The sequence below is a fragment of the Lontra canadensis genome, unplaced genomic scaffold (genome assembly GCF_010015895.1).
Source record: "Lontra canadensis isolate GAN:19392208 unplaced genomic scaffold, GSC_riverotter_1.0 scaffold24, whole genome shotgun sequence".
Lineage (NCBI taxonomy): Eukaryota > Metazoa > Chordata > Mammalia > Carnivora > Mustelidae > Lontra > Lontra canadensis.
This window is the reverse complement of record NW_022631018.1, coordinates 16,201,021-16,222,643: the sequence shown is the minus strand read 5'-3', so window position 1 is coordinate 16,222,643 and position 21,623 is coordinate 16,201,021. Positions and strand designations below refer to the sequence as shown.

The 21,623-nt window shown below is 40.6% G+C and overlaps 1 protein-coding gene across 5 annotated transcripts in view; it reads left to right on the top strand.

Annotated features, from left to right (window-relative positions):
* Window positions 1-19,747, top strand: part of EXO1 (exonuclease 1) — a 35,243-nt gene extending 15,496 nt beyond the window's left edge. For 4 of the 5 annotated variants that reach the window (XM_032862927.1, XM_032862925.1, XM_032862926.1 and 1 more), the window contains 6 exons: window positions 1,652-1,877; window positions 5,785-6,031; window positions 11,172-11,730; window positions 14,759-14,860; window positions 17,200-17,393; window positions 19,443-19,747. In XM_032862927.1, coding sequence (XP_032718818.1) covers window positions 1,652-1,877; window positions 5,785-6,031; window positions 11,172-11,730; window positions 14,759-14,860; window positions 17,200-17,393; window positions 19,443-19,584 — 1,470 coding nt within the window. In that variant the 3' untranslated portion in view covers window positions 19,585-19,747. The remainder of the gene's footprint in view (window positions 1-1,651; window positions 1,878-5,784; window positions 6,032-11,171; window positions 11,731-14,758; window positions 14,861-17,199; window positions 17,394-19,442) is intronic. The other variant, XM_032862928.1, reaches the window with a different exon arrangement.
* Window positions 19,748-21,623: the final 1,876 nt, after the last annotated feature.

Genomic DNA, 21,623 nt, shown 5'->3' with positions numbered 1-21,623 from the left:
ATTTCCTGCTAAGTTCTTAAAAATTCTCTCTGTACCCTGTCTTCACATGGTTTGGACCATACAGATATCCTAATTTTACTGCAGATGAAATTTGTCTGCTTATTGTTTTTGGGAGATGGTAATCAAAGGAAGGGGACTGGAAAGTGTTTACTCTGCAATCTTCTTTACACATTTGACTTACTGCTATGATTATAATTTCATCAGGAATGATTCTTAAGCTAGCCCCTTTGTCTCAGAAACTCTAAAATAGTTGGTTGTGTTAAATATGTCTAGATATTAAGGAGAATGTTATGGCTCACTAAGATGGCCATCCTTTTACAGAGAAATTTTTGTAGGAACCATTTATTGTACCAAACTAATTTTTTTTGTTTATCTAAAATTTAGTCTTCCCAGGCTGGTTTTCTACTTGACTATTTCTTTTTTCCAGTAAAACCATCAGTAGGATCTAATGCCATGAGCTATTATGCTTAAGCTCTTTTTTATAACCATTCACTCAAATATTCTAAATTACCTTCCTTGTTAATTCTCAGAGTGTATCCTGAATAATATCACCTTGTTTTAATTTTTTTTTAATCCTTTCTTTAAGTGAGAGGCTTCGATAAAGATTCCAAGTGTAGGTGGGATTTTTGTCAAGTGGAATCATGCCCTAAGTACCAACATTTTTTATACCTTTGCTAATTTTTCCCATTGCCTCTCTGCCCTATTAGAATATCATTGCTATCATCTTAATAGATCATTGTCATCCAAAATTTGTTGTAATTGAAAATAACTTATATTAGCATTAAGAATGATTGCTTACCAGTGCTTATTGGCAATAATTAATTCTCAGAGAAGGTTTTATGCAAGACTCAGTGTTGACCCAAGTAGCTTTCTGTTTGTTAATGTTGTCCACTAAAGATGGCACCAAATATGGATCAAATAGAAACTAGAGTTTTAAATTAGATCATTTTAGGAGCGCCTGAGTGGCTTAGTCAGTCTGCCTTCTGCCTAGGTCATGATCTCTGGGTCCTTGGATCGAGCCCCACATCAGGCTCTCTGCTCAGCAGGGAGTCAGCTTCTCCCTTTCACTCTCCCTCTATGAGCACGCATGTGTGCACTCTCTCTCTCAAATAAATCTTTTAAAAAATAAATTAGATTGCTTTGGTTTAAATTCAGCGAGGTTTTAGAGATGGGATGGTTGCCTGCTTTAAATAAAAAATTTTACGGCTTTGACCTTCAGGTGCTTTGTAAAGGGTGAGTGCCTGTTTTGAGGCTGATTTCCAGATTCCTATTAAACTGGTGGCTATTGTGTTTCGAAATAATACTCACATTTTAAAAGTATTTTTTCTGGCTATTTTTCTCCAAGTGTATTTTCACTTCTTGCACTGTTCATCTTCAGAAGATTCACCTTTTATTTCTTAGAAATAAGCTAACAATTCACTTGGCCTTCATTAGAAAAGAAACAGACCCAGGAGTACAAGACACATTTAATGGAAAAGTAGAAAATGTTATTAGAGAACAGATATTTCATCAGAAATTGCTCATTAGAGAACAGATATTTCATCAGAAATTGCTCAAAAAAGTAAATTATTTACTTATGATTTATGTTGATAGGGGAATGATTTGGCTATTTTCCTTCTTCAAGTAATCCTTTCCGTTTTTACTATTTTAGCCTGCCCAGTCAAGAAGTCAGAGTTGGAATGACAAAGCATGTCAAAAGTCGTCTAATTTTAATAGCATTTGGCATAGGAATTATTGCCCTAGACTGGAGCTGGATGTTGTTTCAAATGCTACAAGATTGAAGGAGAATCCAAGTACTGTGGGCATTGAACAAGTGATCAGTATTAAAGGGTTAAATCTTCCAAGGAAGTCATCCATTGTGAAGAGACCAAGAAATGGTATGTATTTCTGCTTGCTGTACATATTTTGAAATATTAGTGAGTGTTGCTCACATTTAAGAAATCTTTGCCAAACCCAAGGTCACTAAGTTTTTTTTTTTTTCCTAGAACTTCTGTAGTTTTAGCTCTTAGATTTAGGCCTTTGATTCATTTTGGATTAATTTCTTTTATATGGTGTGAGGTAAGGACCAAGGTTCACTTTTTTTGTATATGACAATCCACTTGTTCCACCATTTGTTAAAGGATTGTCCTCTCCCCTTTGAGTAGCCTTGGCATGTTTGGTGACAATCAGTTGACCTTGACCACATATATGTGTGAGTCTGCTTTGGACTCTGTCATTCTGTATCATGGCTCTCTTGCTGTCTTTATGCCAGAGCACGGTCTTAATTATCGTAGCTTTATAGTAAATCTTGGAATTAAATAAAATAAGTCTACGTGTACTCTAAGTATGAGTTTGTTCTTTTTTTGCAAAGCTGTTTTGGCTACTCTCTGTTTTTCATGATTCCATACAAATTTTAGAATCAGCTTGTCAATTGAAAAAAAAAATAAAGTTTTTTGAGTTGTTGATTGGAATTTAGTTGAATCTGTAGATCAGTTTGGGGAGAATTGGCTTCTTACTAAGATTGAGTTTGCTGATCTCTGTCTTCTCTCATTTTGTTCAGTTCTGTGCAGTTTTTAGTGTCTTACACACATGTAATGTCCAATTTATCCCTGTGTGTCAGATTTTTGCTGCTACTGCAAATGATATTTTAAATTTTGATTTCTAATTACTCATTGCTAGAAACCCAGTTGACTCTTGAACGACAAGGGTTTGAACTGTGTAGGTCCTCTTATATATGAAATTTTTTTCCTAAATATGGGGCAGTAAATACATTTTCTCTTTATGATTTTCTTAATGATTTCTTTTCTCTAGATCACTTTGTTATAAGAATATGGTGTATGACTCATATAACATACAGAATATGTGTTCCTTGGCTGTCTCTGTGGTCAGTAAGTCTTGTGGTCGGCAGTAGGCCAGTAGTCGTTAAGTTTTTATCCACTTTTTTTTTTTAAGATTTTATTTATTTATTTGACAGACAGAGATCACAAGTAGGCAGAGAGGCAGGCAGAGAGGAGGAAGCAGGCTCCCTGCTGAGCAGAGAGCCCGATGTGGGGCTCGATCCCAGGACCCTGGGATCATGACCTGAGCCGAGGGCAGAGGCTTTAATCCACTGAACCACCCAGGTGCCCCAAGTTGTTAAGTTTTTAGAGAGCGAAAAGTTACAGACACAGACTTCTGACTCTGGAGGGGGTCAGCCCTAAACTCTCCTGTTGTTCAAAGGTCAACTGTAGGATTGATTTTTGTATTTTAATGTCCTATTTGGCAGCCTTGTAAATCCACGTGTTAGTTCATCGTGTTTTCCTCAGACTCCACAGGATTCTGCAATCAAGTCACCTGCACATAGAGAGAGTTGTGCCTCTGCTTGTCCAGTCTAGATGCCACTTATTTGCTCGTTCTTTTTGTATTTGTTCATTTCCTCCCCTCTTATTTCTTCTCGTCTTCTGGAACCTCCAGTACAATGTTGAACAGAAGCTCTGCATGTGGAATACTAAGTATTGGGGGAAGGTGTTTTATTTTTTTCACAGAAGATGTGTAGAAGTAGAAAGACTAGGGCCGTCTGTGTGGCTCAGTCATTAGACGTCTGCCCTCAGCTCGGGTTGTGATCCCACGGTCCTGGGCTGGAGCCGCATGTAGGGCTCTCCGCTCAGCGGGAAGCCTGCTTCTCCCTCCCACTTGCCTTGCTTTTGTTCCCTCTCCCGCTGTGTCTCTCTCTGTCAAATAGACAAAATCTTAAAAAAAAAAAAAAAAAAGGAAGAAGAAGAAGTAAAAAGACTATGTAATCTGGTTCCTTCTCTCATCTTTCCTTCAGACGTGAATGAATGAAAGTCTAACAACAAAACAAAACAAACCCTTTGTAAATCTTCTAGTTCATGCTTTCATTTTTCAAATTTAGGCATAGATTATTCATGTTTTGTCAAAATGTATTGATTCCTTATGAGCGTAAATCTTTCCCTGGTGATATCTCTGGATCTTTGTTTCTCTTCCGCAATGGGAACTGTACTGCCTTATTCACAAATGTTCGTATACGCTGTGTGCAGTAACACACCAAAGCGCCTGGTGCAGCAAGTACAGTGGCACATTTGTTTCATCCCTTCTGTTCCCACTAGGATAAGCTGTTCATTTTACGTAGAGAGCTCCTTATCTCTCAGTCCTCTATGTCACAGTCTGCTTTGTTATAACTGTCACCTATCAATGGCTTTTGTGCCCTGAGCTCACACACAAACACAAAATAAAGCAGTAAGCTTTTTCCCTCTTTTATTTGACAGCCCTTTGTGGATTTAGAGACGCCATGTGACTGTCCTGAATTTCTTTTCCAAGCTAAAAGTTGCTTACCTACCCTGGTTGTGGCTTGGGTACAATACAGGTTTTCGTAATTGTTTGACTGTTACAGTGAGTGGTTGTTGAAATGCAGTCTTCTTCCCATAGAGCACAGTAAATATTTAGAATTGGGTCACTATTTCAGCCTGCACCCGGGACTATGCTTGTATTATTGCAAACTAAGATAACTTTTGTTAACAGTCCTGTTATTTTGCTGGCATTTACTGAGTTTATGATCAAAATCCACTAGTTGTTGTTAAGGCAGGTACAGTTATATTTTTAAACTTAAATGTAGATTAAATCATCTCTACTAATGTATTCAGTTCGTTATAATTGTTCTACCCTTCTTGAAAAAATCTTTGTGTTGTCTACTAATAGATGGGCATTATCTGTATCCCCTGGAAATGAGAGAAGTATGACTTCTGGTTCCTCAGAGTTATGAATAAAACGTGTTTGCTTATGTCATGTTTAAGGTACGGACATTGAGCACACTTAGGCTCGATTCCAGGCCGTTCGCAGTGCTAGTCGCCTGTGGTCTTTCTGGGCACTTCAATTTGCTGCAGTTCCACGAAACTAATATCCTGTTACTTTGCTCCACCTTGTCCACTAGGATAATATGAGAGACACCGAAGTGTGCTGCTCCACATCTAAACCCATGGAATTCCCCCAAATACTAGTCTAACAGCCTTATCACAGAAGGAAAATGCGGTTAGCTTGGTGGGCTGCTTCTTGGAGAAACCTGGCCAAGGATCCTGCAATGTTTATGTTTGTTCTTCCCTAAGGGCTCACAATTCTCTGCATAATAAACAAATTAAGACTTTTATAAACAAAATCAAATTTTTATCTTCTTAAAAATCTGTATTTTTAAATTTAAGGGATCTTCTTCTTGTCTGTAGTATTTGGTACCCCAGCCATTTTACTGATCTCCAAGGGCAGTGAGCACTCACGCCCACGTGAAGGGGAGCTGTTCAGGCTGAAAATTAGTTGTAGGGGGACTGATTTCAAGCAAGGTAATGAGGGTCCGAACTAGAGCACAGATTACTTCACCACGTGACAGCCACGTACACTTCCAAGGCCGTAATGTAGCGGTTGTGTCTGCAAGTGGCTGCTGGTTGTGTTGGAGCTTTTGAAAATTCGAACAGGAAATCATACATCGACATATAAATTGCCTTAAATTTTTTTTAATCAAAATGAAGCCTTTAGTATCAGAAGTGTATAGACTTACAGAATCGATTGTATCCTGAAATTTTGGTTTCAGTAATTTCACATTAAATCATACAAAGAATTGACATTAAGTGTTAACTAATCTGTGAAATTGTAAAACACAGCCAAGGGATTTGTTTTGTTCTTTTTGACTCATTCTCGTATCTCCTTTGGGCTACATCGTTAGTAAGACTCCGTCCTTGGGACCGTGAGGTGTGGACTAGAACGTCAAGGCTGCGTCTCCCCACGGAACAAGGATTTACAGACCATTTTGTTTTTATTTAGAAGAGCTGTCAGAAGACGACCTATTGAGTCAGTATTCCCTTTCCTTGACGAAGAAGACCAAGAGAAATAATGATGAAGATCCTAAATCCTTGAACCCTTCAGAAATGCTCCCGCCCGACCTGACGAATGGAAGTACCGTTAGAAAAAACGGGAGCGCAGCACCTGCAACAAGAAATAAATTTGCGGCATTTTTACGGAGGAAAAATGAAGACAGTGGAGCCGTTGTGGTCCCGGGGACCAGAAGCAGGTGCAGTTCATCTACGTGGTGTTGTGTGTCTGTTGTGTCACCTACTCCATTGGTCCTGATTCCTGTTGTCTTACAGAAATGCCAAATCTGGGTTGTGTGTGTGGAGCCCGGCTTCGGCCTTGTCCTGGTTGTGTCACGTGTCGTCCGAGTCCGGACTGAAATGCACCTCTGGTCTCTTGAACATCTCTTCATACTAAGAGATAATAAGAATTGTAAGATAATAAGAATTGTAACTTCTAGTTCGCATGAGAAAAACTGTGGTTTTCGAGGGTCCTTTGCCTTTTTGTTTCTACTGGGTTTTTTTTTTAAGCTAAAAAACAATTTGCCAGAGTAGTTTTTTGGTTTTTTTTTTTTTAAGCTTTATTTATTTTATTTTTTATTTATTTATTTTTTAAGATTTTTATTTATTGATTTGACAGACAGAGATCACAAGTAGACAGAGAGGCAAGCAGAGAGAGAGGGGGAAGCAGGCTCCCTGCTGAGCAGAGAGCCCAATGCGGGACTCGATCCCAGGACCCTGAGATCATGACCTGAGCCGAAGGCAGCGGCTTAACCCACTGAGCCACCCAGGCGCCCCTAAGCTTTATTTATTTTAGAGAGAGAGGGAGAAAATGCGAGTTGGGGGGAAGGGCAGAGGGAGGGGAAAGTGAGACTCCCAGGCAGAACCCCACTGAGCAGGGAGCCTGAGTTCATGACCTGAGCTGACAACCAAGAGTCAAGAGGCTCCACGGATCGAGCCGTCCGGGCGCCCCCAGCATAGTTCTACAGATACACTCAAATACAGACACTGAAGTTCTCATGTTAATTGAGAACCTAATACTATACTGGGCATTGGCTTACAAAGTGAGAGTATTTGTTGAGAAGCCGATAGTGTGGTTGGAAAGGTCAGCAGGAAGGGACAGGTGTCAGGTGCCATTACAAAGATCGGAGCCTCTACCTTCCCGTGGGCAGAGGCATGGAGCGTGGGGGCCGCTCCTGTTTCTGCTCTGGCCAGAATGGAAGTCTGCCAAAGGACGCTGACGGAGCCGAAATGGGTGGCCAGTTCGTGGAAGGTCTGTAAGCCAGGCCAAAGAACTTCTAGGCTTTTTAGAGGTGAGAGGAGCTGTTTGGAGGGTTTTAATCCGGGGAGGGGTCTGATTCGATTCCTGTCTGTGATAGACCGTTCCAAGTGTGCCGTGAAGGATGGCTTCTACAAGGCCTAAAGGGGAGCAGGAAGATCAGTTCGGCTGTTCTGTAGTCCCTGTGAGTGGCAATGAGATTTCAGAGTCGGTGTAATGCAGGGCTCAGGAGTTGGGACCCTGGGGTTGGACCACCTGGATTTGAGATGTTTGACAAAGGCAGGTTAATTTCCGGGTGCTTGAAAAATGGGTCCAACAGTTAGGACAACCTCAGGGCCATCGAAAGGATTACATTTTGACTCTACATAAATGTGCCTAAAACAGTACCTGACGGCTGGTAAACACACAGGGAATAGCTCTTCCTCTGTGGCGGGGATGGGAACCACACCGAGCAGCAGGAAGTTGCAGTGTCAGAAGTTACTTGGGCCTGACCTAGTGGCCATTAGAGAAAGCTGATCAGCCCCTGAACTCCTCTGAAAGACCGAGAACGGATGTGTTCTTCCGCCAGGCTGCGGCCAGTCTAACTGTGACCGTGGGAGAGGGTTGCGAAGGAATCAACCGTCGGTCATCGCTGAACCTCACTGTAGGTGGCGTTTCAGACCCGGCTCCCATCAGGCCTTTGCAAGGAAACACTCCCATCCTGGTTAAATGATCATTCTGATTCGGCCTTTTCTAGTCCTTTTCTAGTCCCTCTCGTTGAAGGTGCTTATTACCAGCGGAATCTTGAGAAAGGAGGCTGCAGTGATGGAGAAGGCGGCTTGAAACAGGCCAGTTACTGCATTCTGGAAAGCTGGCTCTCCTCACTTGCAGAAATCCCTGGAACTTGCGTTTCATTTTTCCACGTGGATGAAAATAAAATTTCCCTTTTCTGTCCCTCGATGTCCAGCTCTTCTCTGAGGACAGCTGATGAGGGCCATGTTTGCTTATGTCCACATGACTGGCCTGGTCACCACACAAGCTTACTCTGGGATATCCATGCAAAGCGGCTTGCGTCCACTCTCTATAGTTTAGGTAGATGTGTCACTGATAAATTGTGAAGAGATCCTTGGAGAAATGCATTTTTTTTCTCCATCAGTTTCCTGTGATATAATAATTGTAAGTCTTTGATATAGAATGTTTATTTATTTTTTAAGATTTTTATTTATTTATTTTAAAGATTTTATTTATTTGACAGAAAGACAGTGACAGAGGGTACACAAGCAGGGGGTACTAGGAGAGGGAAAGCAGGCCTCCTGCCGAGCAGGGAGCCTGATGTGGGGCTCGATCCCAGGATTCTGAGATCATGACCTGAGCCGAAGGCAGATGCCCAACGACTGAGCCACCCAGGTGCCCCAAAGATTTTTATTTATTTAATTGACAGAGACAGCAAGAGAGGGAACACTAGTAGGGGGGGTGGGAGGGAGAAACAGGCTTCCTGCTGAGCAGGGAGCCCAATGCCGGCCTCGATCTCAGGATCCTGGGATCATGACCCAAGCCAAAGGCAGCTGCTTAATGACTGAGCCATCCAGGCGCCCCCTGATGTAGAAGTTTCTGACCTGGTGGTATAGCAACATCTAGTAACTAGATATGATTAGATATGATTAAATTAGTTTTTTAGCTAATTTATGAAGTTGTTTAATATACTTTCTTATTCCTCATGGCAAAATTATAAGATATTCAGGGTCACTATTATTTTCTCTATTTTGGGTTATGACCTTGAGGCTCTGCGAGATTAAACCACTTTCCTGGGGGGTATAGTTAGTACAGTTAGTACCGGCGACAGAGTTTCCTAGTCTTCCTCAGCGAGTTGGGTCAAAAGGAGCAAACAGTCTTATTGGCCTGGATGTGAATTCTCACTGTGTCACTGAATTAGTTGAGGGGTGTGAATTACCCTGAGCTTCTTTATAAAATATGAACGATCAGATACTGGAGGCTCTTCTGGAGACCAGCAGAACTATATCAAGCACCTGACACAGTGCCCCGTCCCTAATATATATATGCGAGAATTTATCATCACCCACTCTGTAATGTGATTTACATTTAATATTACCTGCCACATTAATGTAATGCAATAGGAGCTATTAAATATGCCAAAGGTTGTCTCCATCCCATCTGCATTTTTGGAATTCTGCTTTAACTCTTCTTTAGGAAATAGATACTTATCCTAGGACCATGCCGTTTTATCTTTTGAGACCTAGAAATAGAAATATCCATTAAGCAACACTGTAGGCTAATTGGGAAGAAGTAGCCATGATGTGGGAGAGGTTCTGGGTTTTAATTTTTAAATTTCTAGCTGAGTAATTTTATAACATTGGACACTGTCACTATAACTTCTCTTACCCATGAAATCCTATCTGGAAGACTGTTTGGATATCACAGAGCTTCTGATTTACTTAAAAATGAATTATGTGCTCAGACCTGGAAGCTTCTGTTTTGTGCTTAACGTGACTAGCCATGGCCCGCTTCCTTCCTGGCTTGTACCCACACCTCGGCTGGGGATTTGATAAAGGATGGAGAGGATTTTTTTCTCTCCAGCATGTAGTAAATATTGTTTATCATTTTGGATTTGAACTAATGCTTATAAGGAGGTAAATTCTCTTTAGGTTTTATATTTATCTGATCATATACTCTGGGAATTTCCTTTTTTTTTTTTAAGATTTTGTCAGAAAGAGAGGGGGTGCTGAGCACAAAAGGGGAGCAGCAGGCAGAGGGAGAAATGGGCTCCCTTCTGAGCAAGGAGCCGATGCAAGTCTCAATCCCAGAACCTTGGGATCATGACCTGAGCCGAAGGCAGTCGCTTAACTGACTGAGCCACACAGGCACCCCTGAGAATTTCCTTTTTAACCTCAGAATTCTCCAAGTACATCTTCTCCATAATGATATTGTTCTTTCTTTTACATTGGAATGTTTATAAGTGATTTTTTAAAGCTGTCACACTAAGGAATACCTCTTATTAATACAGAATTGTATGATAGATGTGAAAGTCATAACTCTGTATTTACACTAGTGTAAATTTATAGAGTATTTATTTTAAAAGCTGGTAGAGTACGTACTACTACAAGTTCCCAGATGATTTGCTACTAGGAAATAAGCTAAGATAAAGAATAAGTAGGGACGCCTGGGTGGCTCAGTTGGTTAAGCGGCTGCCTTCGGCTCAGGTCATGATCCCAGCGTCCTGGGATCGAGTCCCACATCGGGCTCCTTGTTCAGCAGGGAGCCTGCTTCTCCCTCTGTCTCTGCCTGCCATTCTATCTGCCTGTGCTCACTCTTGCTCTCTCTCTCTGACAAATAAATAAAATCTTTAAAAAAAAAAGAATAAGTAGCTAATTTCTTTCATTTTGTTTTACAAAGTAAGAGACAGTAGTTGTAAATTGTTCCCCTCCGTTGCATATTTCTGTAACTATTCAAATATTTGACTGTCAGCCACGTGTTAGCCACTAGTGTAGATGCTGTGGATGGTACCTGTCCTCGGGGAGCTGCTAGTCTGTCTGGGAGTTTATTAAATAAAGGTTCGAGGGGAAAGACCTATGTGACAATTAGGTATAGAAGAAATATGCAAGTTCCAAGTACACATATGTAGAGATGACTGCTTTTAGGAAATCCTATCTACAAATTCATTGTGTAAATAAATTCCTAAATGTGTGAATGTTCATATAACCGAAATTTAAGCTTTCAAGATCTGTTTTGTCTTTATTTATGAAATTATGTTTATGAGATTTTTCTTTTTTTTTTTTTAAAGATTTTATTTATTTGTCAGAGAGAGAGATCGAGCACAGGCAGACAGAGTGTTAGGCAGAGGCAGAGGGAGAAGCAGGCTCCCCACTGAGCAAGGAGCCCGATGTGGGACTTGATCCCAGGACGCTGGGATCATGACCCGAGCTGAAGGCAGCTGCTTAACCAACTGAGCCACCCAGGCGTCCCAAATTATGTTTATTTGATTTTTCTTAAAGAATCTAGGCCAGTTTTCATTTTCTGAATCTTAATCACCTTTGTGAGAAAGCTCTAAAATATTTATAGGTTCTTTCTGTTGTTTTTTCTGGTAGGTTTTTTTGCAGTTCTCCGGATTCTGTCGACTGTGTATCCGTGGAAGCAAGCAGCGAGTGCCTGGAGGAAAGCGCCGTCCCAGAGGAGGCGGCAGGAAGTGAGTCAGAGCGTGTAGATGGCCGGGCCCTGGCTGGGTCGGACGGAGCCCTTAGCTCAGGTGGTCCGACGGCAGACAGCGGAGCTGGGACGACTGACAGGGAGTCTCAGTCTCCTGAGACCAGCAGGTTCACCAGGACCATTTCACCACCCACTCTGGGGACACTCAGAAATTGTTTCAGTTGGTCTGGAAGTCTTGGGGACTTTTCACGAACTCCAAGCCCCTCTCCAAGCGCAGCGCTGCAGCGGTTCCGGAGGAGGACCGATCCCCCCACCGCTCCGCCTGGCCAGAGGGAAGTGTCCCCTGGGTCGCAGTTACAGTGCGATGGGTCAGGTGATGAAGCCCTTCCCTTACGGCCCGCGGGGTGCTCTCCGCAGTCTCGGGAAAGCGCAGAATTCTCACCACGTGGTGTAAATGCGTCAAAACTTTCTCAGCCTTCTAGTAAGGATTCGGATTCAGAGGTAAGTCACGTTATAAAGCGTTCGTTTTCAAATCCGTGTGTAAGAGAAAGTAGGGTGTTAATCAGATCATTGGGGAAGTGTTGCCTATTTTAGAAATAATTGGCTGTCTGAATTTTTTATTCTAGATCTTGCTGGTAGAAAGTTCACATTCTGTTCATCTTAAGGCCTTCTCTGGATGTTCATATTTTAAACTCTTGCACGTTTACTCTCACCCTGTATTTCTGGAGTCACTGTGTGCTCCATCGATAGGTTATCTCAAGCTGTGTGCAGTTAAGACGTAAGCAGAAGGACACACTATAATAAATCTGGTATTTAATTCCTTAATATACTCTCACATTCAGATAACATTTGAAACCTTATAAGGAAATGGCCTTCTTAATGTGCTGGGGTTCATCTGTAGCTTGAGTATTAGAGATGTGTTTTCATTTACTCTTATTCTTGCACGTTTTTTTCTTATTTAAAAAATATCTTTTAGGGGCGCCTGGGTGGCTCAGTGGGTTAAAGCCTCTGCCTTCAGCTCAGGTCATGATCTCAGGGTCCTGGGATCGAGCCCCGCATTGGGCTCTCTGCTCCACGGGGAGCCTGCTTCCTCCTCTCTCTCTCTGCCTCCCTGCCTACTTGTGATCTCTGTCTGTCAAATAAATAAATAAAATACTAAAAAAAAAATACATCCTTTAGTCTGACCTAAATCAAAACTTGAAGTAAGTACTACTCATAAGTCCCAGTGATGTTCTGTCTTAAAATGATAGTTTCCTTTTCATCTGAGTCCCCTTAGACTTAGCGGTGTACCATACTTCCTTCGTTCCTCACCGGCTCCGATCACCAAGTTCTAAGAACGGTCACAGCCACGGTGCTACTTGACAGGGTTTGGAGAATCCCGAACGGGGCGAGTATCTAATAAATCAGGATAGCTTGTGTTTATCCAAAGGAGAATATTTTATTCAAGTTCCCAAAGGAGACGCGAGTTGTATTGGACTCAAACTGAAGAAAAAAAGCTAACTTAAAACCAATTGTTTCCACTTGGGGAAAGCAGAAATCAGTTAATACTATGGAATCCAAAATCTATTGCATGGGATGTTTGAGTTTGGAGGAGTCGGGCTGGCTTTTGAGACGTGGGCTTTTCTTTCTCCTTTCCCTCGCTTCAGCTTCAGTTCGGCCGTACTGGTCCGGAAGCCCCTGTTTCTTTTTCGTATAAGCCCCCATTTTAAGACCATCGTTTTCATTTTGTGCTTCACACCCATGCGTGCCCCCACAGCGGCTGTGTCTTGAACGTCTTTCCTAAACACATCCCCAGCTGTTTACGAGAATATTCTCAGCTCTGCTGAGCTCTCTCCGTTTGTTCTTACTCCTTTTCTCCCGTCTTCTTCACTTCGTAAGCTTTTCACCGTGTTTTGCCGAGAAACCTTCCCAGCTCACGGGCTACGGGCTGGGCTTCCACGTTTCTGACTTCTGGATAACCACTTTTTCTCTCTCGCCACTAGATGTAGTAAACTGTTAGGATAACATTAACGGGTAACATAAAATTATAAATCTTTCTCTGAGTCAGAAAATCTTTCAGAAAGCCACAATACTATTGGGCTTCATTTTTAACAATAGTTTTTACTGGACGGCTCTGAAGAAAATATTTCTCTAGTGGAGCCTTCCGTTGGTAGTTGACTATGAAAAGCAACAACCATAGATTCGGTGTGTATTGAGTCCATTGACCCTATTTGAGGTGAATTAATCTTAGGACCTTACTCATGACCTTTATTTTAAGAAATTTAACACCCTAAACTGACATGTAGACTACGCTTAAAAAGAAGAAAGAGGGGCGCCTGGGTGGCTCAGTGGTTAAAGCCTCTGCCTTCGGCTCAGGTCATGATCTCTGGGTCCATGATCTCATGATCACATCGGGCTCTCTGCTCAGCGGGGAGCCTGCTTCTCCCTCTCTCTTTGCCTGCCTCTCTGCCTACTTGTGATCTGTCTGTCAAAAAAAAAAAATCTATAAAAAGGAAGAAAAAGAAATGATTTATCCCAGAGTCACCACAACTGTTAGGTATGAGCAAGGAATGAGTTTCCTAAGGTTACAAGCCAGTTAATGAAGTATTTTTCATTTTGGAATTATTTTTAAGTGTATAATACTGCAAAGAATCCCAAGATAATTTTTTTTTAATTCTCTTGAATATAGAATGTAAAGTCTTCTGAATCTTCCTTCATTGTCCTTTTTTATGTGACTTTTGTGGGAAGCCAGATTATTCTATCTGTAGAAAAGCTCTACATGATGGGATAGCCAGAGGTGAGATCTCAAGGTCACTGGGAAAAGTAACTACATTTGGCACAGTATTACTCTGCTTCTTCAAAGCAGATCCCCCCCTTTTTTTTTCTTTAATGTTGAACACGTTACACAATTAAAAGATGTGACCACACTGGCTCAACTTTTTGTTACTAGTAATTTATAAAAACTATCAACCAGGATTGGGTAAACCAATAACATTACAGTAGGAGATTTGTCTTCCTTGAGTCAGCATTTGGAGAGGCTCCTGAAAGGGTTAGGAAAGCTTTCAAATTTAAACAGAGCGTTTATTTTATACAATTTCCTAAAAAGCTAAAAGCATCTTGCTTTAGCTACAGGAAACTTGAGGTAAGCTGGCAAACACCATTTCCACTTAGATTCGTTTTATTTTCATCTACTTCATGTTTTGGTTTTTTAAAAGATTATTTATTTGTTTATTTGGCAGAGAGAGAGAGGGAGATCACAAGCAGGCAGAGAGAGAGGGGGAAGCAGGCTCCCCGCTGAGCAGAGAGCCCGACTTGGGGCTCGATTCCAGGATCCTGAGATCATGACCTGAGCTGAAGGCAGAGGCTTAACCCACTGAGCCACCCAGGCACCCCTCATGTACTTAATGTTTTATATTTTTCTGAGAAATTGCATTTTTATTTATACTGATTCTCTTGTTTTACTTGTTTCACGTTTTGTTGAATATGGGTTTGTTGTCATAAAGAATCCACAGTCAAAATCTAATTTTTTTTTTAATCTGGGGGAATCTAGGAATCTGACTGCAGTATGAAGTCACTCGATAATCAAGGTAATCCGGAATCCAAGCTACGTTTATCTCAGCTTTTGAAAAAAGACACACTTCTAGGAAACAAGGTAAAACAAATACTTAATTTTTTCTAACTCAGAAGCAGTGTCTGTTTATTACCAGAAACTGAGAAATATCAACAAAATTAAAAACTAAAATGCCTGCATTTTTATTTACAGGAGTAACGTCTACTTTCAATCCTGTTAGGGCCATGTTTATGCCTGATTGTAGGTGGTGAAGTTGTGAAACCCTTATCTTCTCTTGCAGGATAAAGATCTTTTTCCCATGTGCTTCCGCAGATTACTTCTAATGACTGGGCAACATGCCATTGTATGAATTTAGCAAATTCCCGTACGTTTGTCATTTACCCTAACATGTTCTACTGTAGCTGACACTACTGCATCCAAGATCTTGTGGCTGAGGATTTGCATACCATTTTTGATGGTTTCATAGGGATGAATTCCATGGACTGGTATTACTGGTCCATATGATTTAAAGCTTTGATATATGTTGCCAAAAGACCTTTTAGAAACTGTATATCCAAAAAGCCAGGTTTTTGTTGTTTTTTTTTAATCAAAAAATATATAAATATTTCCATTGACTGCATAGTGAAAGCTCACAAGTTAAAGCATATTTTATGTGTTATATTAAATGTTCTTGCCCGTTAATATGAAAATGCTCATTTCTAACTCAAAAATTCACAAGGGATATAAACAGTACAAAAGACCAAGTACAAATGGTTGATGAATATATAAAAGCGTGTGTGGCCCTCATAACTAATCAATTAATGCAAATTAAAATAATGAAATATAATTTCTTACCTCTCAGATTGTCACAAAATATTCTTAATTTTAATTGTACTCATTTTTATGAGTGTAGAGTGAGAAAATATTCTCAAATTAATTGTGTATAAATTGCTCTGCCATTTCAGAAGAGCAGTTTGAACAGGTTTAAATAATTCAACCCAGTCAGTGCATTCTAGAACTCGAGTCTAAGGAAATAATGAGAGTTTAAGTACATGAATACTTAATCCTGCATTGGTTACAGTAGTGGAAAATTGCGAACAGCCTAAATATCTAAAAATAAGGGAACGAATTAGTAAATACATAATTGGTTTTAGCTCTTGGGTGGTGGGAATACAGGTGAATTTTTTTCTTTGTTTTCTCCTACTTTTCCATAGTGAACAGATTATTTTTCTAATAGCATAAGAACTTTTTTAAAATTTGAAAGAGGTCCCCACCTGATGCTACAAAAATATAAATCCTAAATATATTAAAGATTTAGGTGTAGAATATGTAAATATAAGACTCTTTTTTAAATCTTTGAGTATAAAGGCCTTTTCAGACCTACACTGCCTTGGAAAGGTATCCATGTTTTTTCTAAGTAAAGAGGCAGAACAGGAAGCAGTATGTATGGTGCAGTGTTTTTGCTTAAGTATTCACAGTACTCGTGTGCTCATGCGCACTGTGTATGTTTGTATAATCATAGTAAGAAGTCGGGAAAGATACCAGAATTACTTGCAGTGACAGGACTGGATATGTAGAACGTACTTTCCCAAAAGAAGTTATGTCTAGACCTTAAACTGTCATTTCATTATTATTACCATTATTATTATTCTTGCTCTCAGAAGTTTTTGTCAGGGTTTTAACTGTCACTTCTGTTTTGGTGAAAACTCCCCAGATGGACCTTCCGTCATGCTCCCTAATATCCATCTTTAATATCTAAAATGAAATTCACCTTTGTTGTTGTTGTTATAATACCTCAAACCAGTTCTTCTCAGAACATTTTTTATTTTCATCTGCTACCTAAGATTATATTATTCTCTTTGTCATTTAGTTTCAGAATCTTAAGGTCCTTTTTCTCTATGACTGCCAGCTCAATCCTTCTTCTGCGGGAGGTAAAGAAAAACACGTCTGTACCTATCCGAATTCTAATGCTTCTGTCTCTGTATTATTTCTCGCTCACTCCTTTTCCCCCTCACCAATACCCTCAGACAAGATGGCATCTTTCACGTGTGGCTATTCCTGTTCTTTATCCCTCGCCTGGCAATTTCATCAATTTGAAAGCCTTGTTGTATATGCCTCACTCTTACTATCCTAAAGAACAACAACAAAACGTTGAGGGCTCCGTATTTCCCACAGGATAAAAATCAACCCTGGGGTAGAGGAAGCACGATGTCGATAGACATCTGTTTGAACAACCTACTCAAAAAAAATTCACTTCTACGTGTGAAAAGGAGAATTTTCCAAGATACATTATTAAGTAGAATCAACAATATTAAGTGAAAAAAAAATTTATATATTGCTTATTGGTTATTTTTCTATTTTAATGTGGAGAGAGTAATTCGAAATTAACTAAAGGTCCTTCCTTGAACAGAACAGTATTAAAAGGGGCATTTACTCTTCAGGTTCCTGGGCTGTATAAATCTAGTTCTATGGACAGTCTTTCTACAACCAAGATCAAGCCTCTGGTTCCTGCCCGAGTCAGTGGGCTCAGCAAGAAGCCATCGAGCATCCAGAAGAGAAATCATCATAATGCAGAGAACAGGCCAGGATTACAGATAAAAATCAATGAGCTCTGGAAAAATTTTGGATTTAAAAAGTGAGTTTCCTTGTTACTTGTTCTAAGGATAAATTATTGTTTTTTTGTAATTTCTTTCAATTTTTCCCAATTCTTTCTGTTTTCATAGGAGTCGATTATGATTTCTCTTACCCTAAGAGAATTATTTTCGTATATTCTCTTTAGCTGACTCTTTTTAAGTATATTTAACTTCATTGTCTATGCCTTCATTTAGTGAAAAGATGGCAAACTAAAAATCCTCAGTCCTTGATCTGTCTTTGGGTTCTATAGTTAAGTGACCTTTTCTGGCCTAAGTGTCTTGCCTGCCTTCCTTTTGAGGGTCTCAGGATTGTAATGAGAATAAAGTTGTTTTAGATGTGAAGGTGGGAAGATAATGCTGTATCATATTTCTTGATTTAAAGCAATTTTTCTCCCTGAATCATCACTTCTGAAATGGGGAAAATCACTGAGCATATATGATGATCGTGCCAGATTTCTAATGTATGGGGCAGACACTGTTTTAAAAGAGCTGACCCTCTGTATATCTGCCTTCCTTGAGCCACACAGCACTTCCTTCTGTTAAATTGTAAAATTAGTCTCAGAGTAGCTACAACTTATAATTTATTCTCCCGTTCTTCTCCATAGAGCAAATAAATATGCTAAGAATAGAGGAAAGGAAGGTTACATGGGTGGTGGGATTAAACCTTACCTAATAGAAATGTTGCCACAATCAGATGAGATGGTATGAGCAGAAACACTTTGTAGATAAGTGCTGGGCACAATTATTTATTTATTTATTTATTTATTTATTTATTTATTTATTTATTTATTTGAGAGAGAGAGAGCAAGAGCATGTGCATGGCAGAAGGGGCAGAGGGAGAAGCAGACTGCCTGCTGGGCAGGGAGCCTGATGCAAGGCTCGATCTCAGAACCCTGAGATCATGACCTGAGCCAAAGGCAGACTCCACCTACTGAGCCACACAGGTGCCCTCTTTGTTCATTTTAGAGAACAAAGCCCTTTGCCGGATACCTAACTTTGAATAACCACGGTTTTTTGTTGTGGGGGTTTTTTTTTGAGTGCCTCATGTTGTGTTTCCCATTTTGTCATACAGTACTAAGAAGTCAAGAAGGTTGAGGTTTAATTAAAATTAATGATTTTTACTACTTCATCAAGAACTTTTTTTCTTTGTATGTTCGGTTAGCCACTGTTTGATGTAGCGTTCAGAGCTTCATTAGTTACGGGTAACACCCAGCGCTCATCACAACACGTGCCCCCACACTACCCATCACCCTGCTCGTTCTTAGTGGGACTGCACGTACCTGGAACTGGGGAACACAGCTGCTGCCAGTATTTCTCGTGTGGTTTGGGGCTGGTGTCCTGATTCATGCCGAGTGCCAGTCGCTTTGATTCAGTTTTGCTTTCGGATCATCAGTACACATGTCGGCACAGTGGAAAAGGCAGATAAAGCCTAAATGTTATTATGAAATAGTTTTAATCTTGTAAACTCCCTGAAAGGGGGTCTTGGGAGTTTTTAGCGGCCTGTGGGCCACACTTTGAGAGCTGCTACTGAAGAGAAATTGTATTCCTAAATGCCTTTTAGAAAATAAGACTTACTTGGATTTTTGTTGACTGGAGATAGAATTACCTATGTTCTCTTCATAACAGGATGAATTTTTATAGACTTAAGCTCCTTTCAAGGCAAAAAATAAGTTGGAAGAGGGAGGAGTAAAAGATAGGGCTTAAACCTTCCCTGTGTTTCACTTAACGTTCATGCTTAGCCAGACTTGAGAAGGGTGCGAAGGAGAAAGGAACTTAAGTTTCTTTACTGGAATCATTCTGCCTAGCCAGAACACATTTAGTAGTGGCCTTGCACCTACCTTGAAAGGTGATTCAGGGAGCAGGAAGGGGAACTAAGAAGCAAAACTCAAATTTTATAGCGATACTCAGAGGAGACCCTGAATGCGTCACATATTAAATTAAGACAAACTGAAAGGTCTTATGCTCTCCATATTCCTTTCTTCAGTCTAGGTAGATTATTCTCTAGTAATTAGTACCCTAAAAACACCAATTCCTTTTATTATATTTTGCAGAGATTCTGAAAAGCTTCCTTCTTGTAAGAAGCCAGATCCCCTGTCGCCAGTCAAAGATAACATCCAGCTAACTCCAGAAGCAGAAGAGGATATATTTAACAAATCTGAATGCCTGCGTGTTCAGAGAGCAATATTCCAATAAATGCAGGCAGCTGGGAGGCTGTTGCCTGCAAGAGAATATCAATTTGAAGTGCTGTTTGGGAATCAGCGATTACCAGACTGAAAGATTAATTCGTAGACATACGCCATTTTTTAAATAGAGTACATTTTATATATTAACTATGTAATTATTTCTTTTGTTTAGCTTTTTATATTTTCGTAAGAAGCTAAGTAGAGAAATCATTTTATTTTTGATGGTTTTTGGAAGTTTTGATGTTCTGGGCAAGTCCTCTGGAATTTATAAAAATCTCCTCTAAAGATTTCTGTCATGTTGTCACATGTAAGGATGGTAAATGAAAAGCCCACAATTCTGTAATCATTTTTATCCTGGAGGGTATCACTGTATTTCTCAAGGTTTAAATTTTACCCCCTGCCTTTCCTGTCTCTTTCAGCGTTGAACTGAAAATAAAGTTGCTGGCATGGGAGGGGTAGCTGGAAGGGTTAAAGATCATTGCCAACCTGGGACAGTGCTCTGTTACCCCTGAAGGTTTGCGTGGGTTATGGATTGACAGTGAAGGAAAACTGCTTTCAATATCCTGTGAAAGGAACTACTTATATTGTTAATATTCTTAAACTTCAAAATAGCCTTGTTTTTCTACTATGTCTTTTTTAAAGTGTGGACTGAAAATCCCTTAACTAGAATCTTACGTGTTGATGTAGGATCCTAAAGCATCAGGGTCTGTGATCTGTACACTCTGCAAAGACATAGGTGGGTACCTGGAAAGAGAACCGGCCGTGCAAGTAAATATTGGGGGAAAGTGGGAGGTAAGGAAGGATGGATCTGGCAGGACACAAAGGCGTGACCTGAGATACAGAGGATAAAGTAAAGGGATCCGGAGAATTTTAATTTTTAAATAAGACAATAGAGGACTCTTGGATAAAGAATCAGAATGGAACAAAAAACCTAAGTTATAAGAAACAGCATAAAAGTTGTAAAAGAATTAAAAGCCAATCTGAAAAAGACCCAAAGAACATAAGCAAATTCGAGCTCTCTATGAATGTTTCCTGTTCTAGAACAAATTAAGAATGTGACTCAAACATTGTCTACAAATGTTTATCTCTTCGCCCACTTAAATGCCACTTAAATGACAGAAAAGGAATAAAACCGTATAAACCCATAAAGGTTAACAGAGGAAGAGACAGCAGGCAAGGAAGCAGATGGTTAAGTGATAAGCGGTTTAGCAAAGAAATGATCAGTTCTGCAGTGGTAGAAGCCAACAGGAAGCAGACGTTTAGATGGGCTTGGTAAGTGGAGACATGCAGCTTCCTGCAAGCCAGGGGCTCAAGCTGAGTCTGAAAATGGAACTGCCGAAAACCTCCAAAAACAGTACAGGAGGAGGGGAAGACGGCAACAAGGCCATAGTTCGCGTCTCTGAATCCCCATGTAACAGCAACTGGATAACAAAGTCAAAAACCTGGGACCAGCACTACCACAAATCTGGGTGACACTCTCCGTAAATCGCAGAATATACGTGGGTGAAGACGAGCCACCGACAACCACAGTCCACAAGATGGAAAAGCAGCGGGAGGCCATAGGGCATCGACTGGACCCGGGAACAGAACGTTAGAGAAACCCGGTTGGAGCTAGGAAATCTGATTCCCGCGGTGGGTGAGTGCAAGGAGGGTCTGAAGGAACTGGCTGGCCCAGGCCACATGAGCTGTTGGAACTGATCTGCAGAGTTGGCCAAGGCTTCTGGGATGGGGTCTCCCAGAGAAGAGAAACTGGTGAGAAGGAGACCAAAATTGAGCAGGACAGGGACAAAAGGAGCAGAGGTTGAAATACAAGTAGGAGGAGGAACAGGTGACCAAGAAATCTCAGCAAAATACTGTCTTTGGGTGCTAAAAACAAGTGCTGTTTGGGGCCCTGGGGGCTCAGCAGTTAACAGCTGACCCTTGATTTTCCCTCAGGTCACGATCTCAGGGTCCTGGGATCCGAGCCCCACTCAGCAGGGAGTCTGCTTGAGATTCTCCCTCTGCCCCTCCCCTTACTCTCTAAATAAAATCTTTTTTAAAAAGATGTTT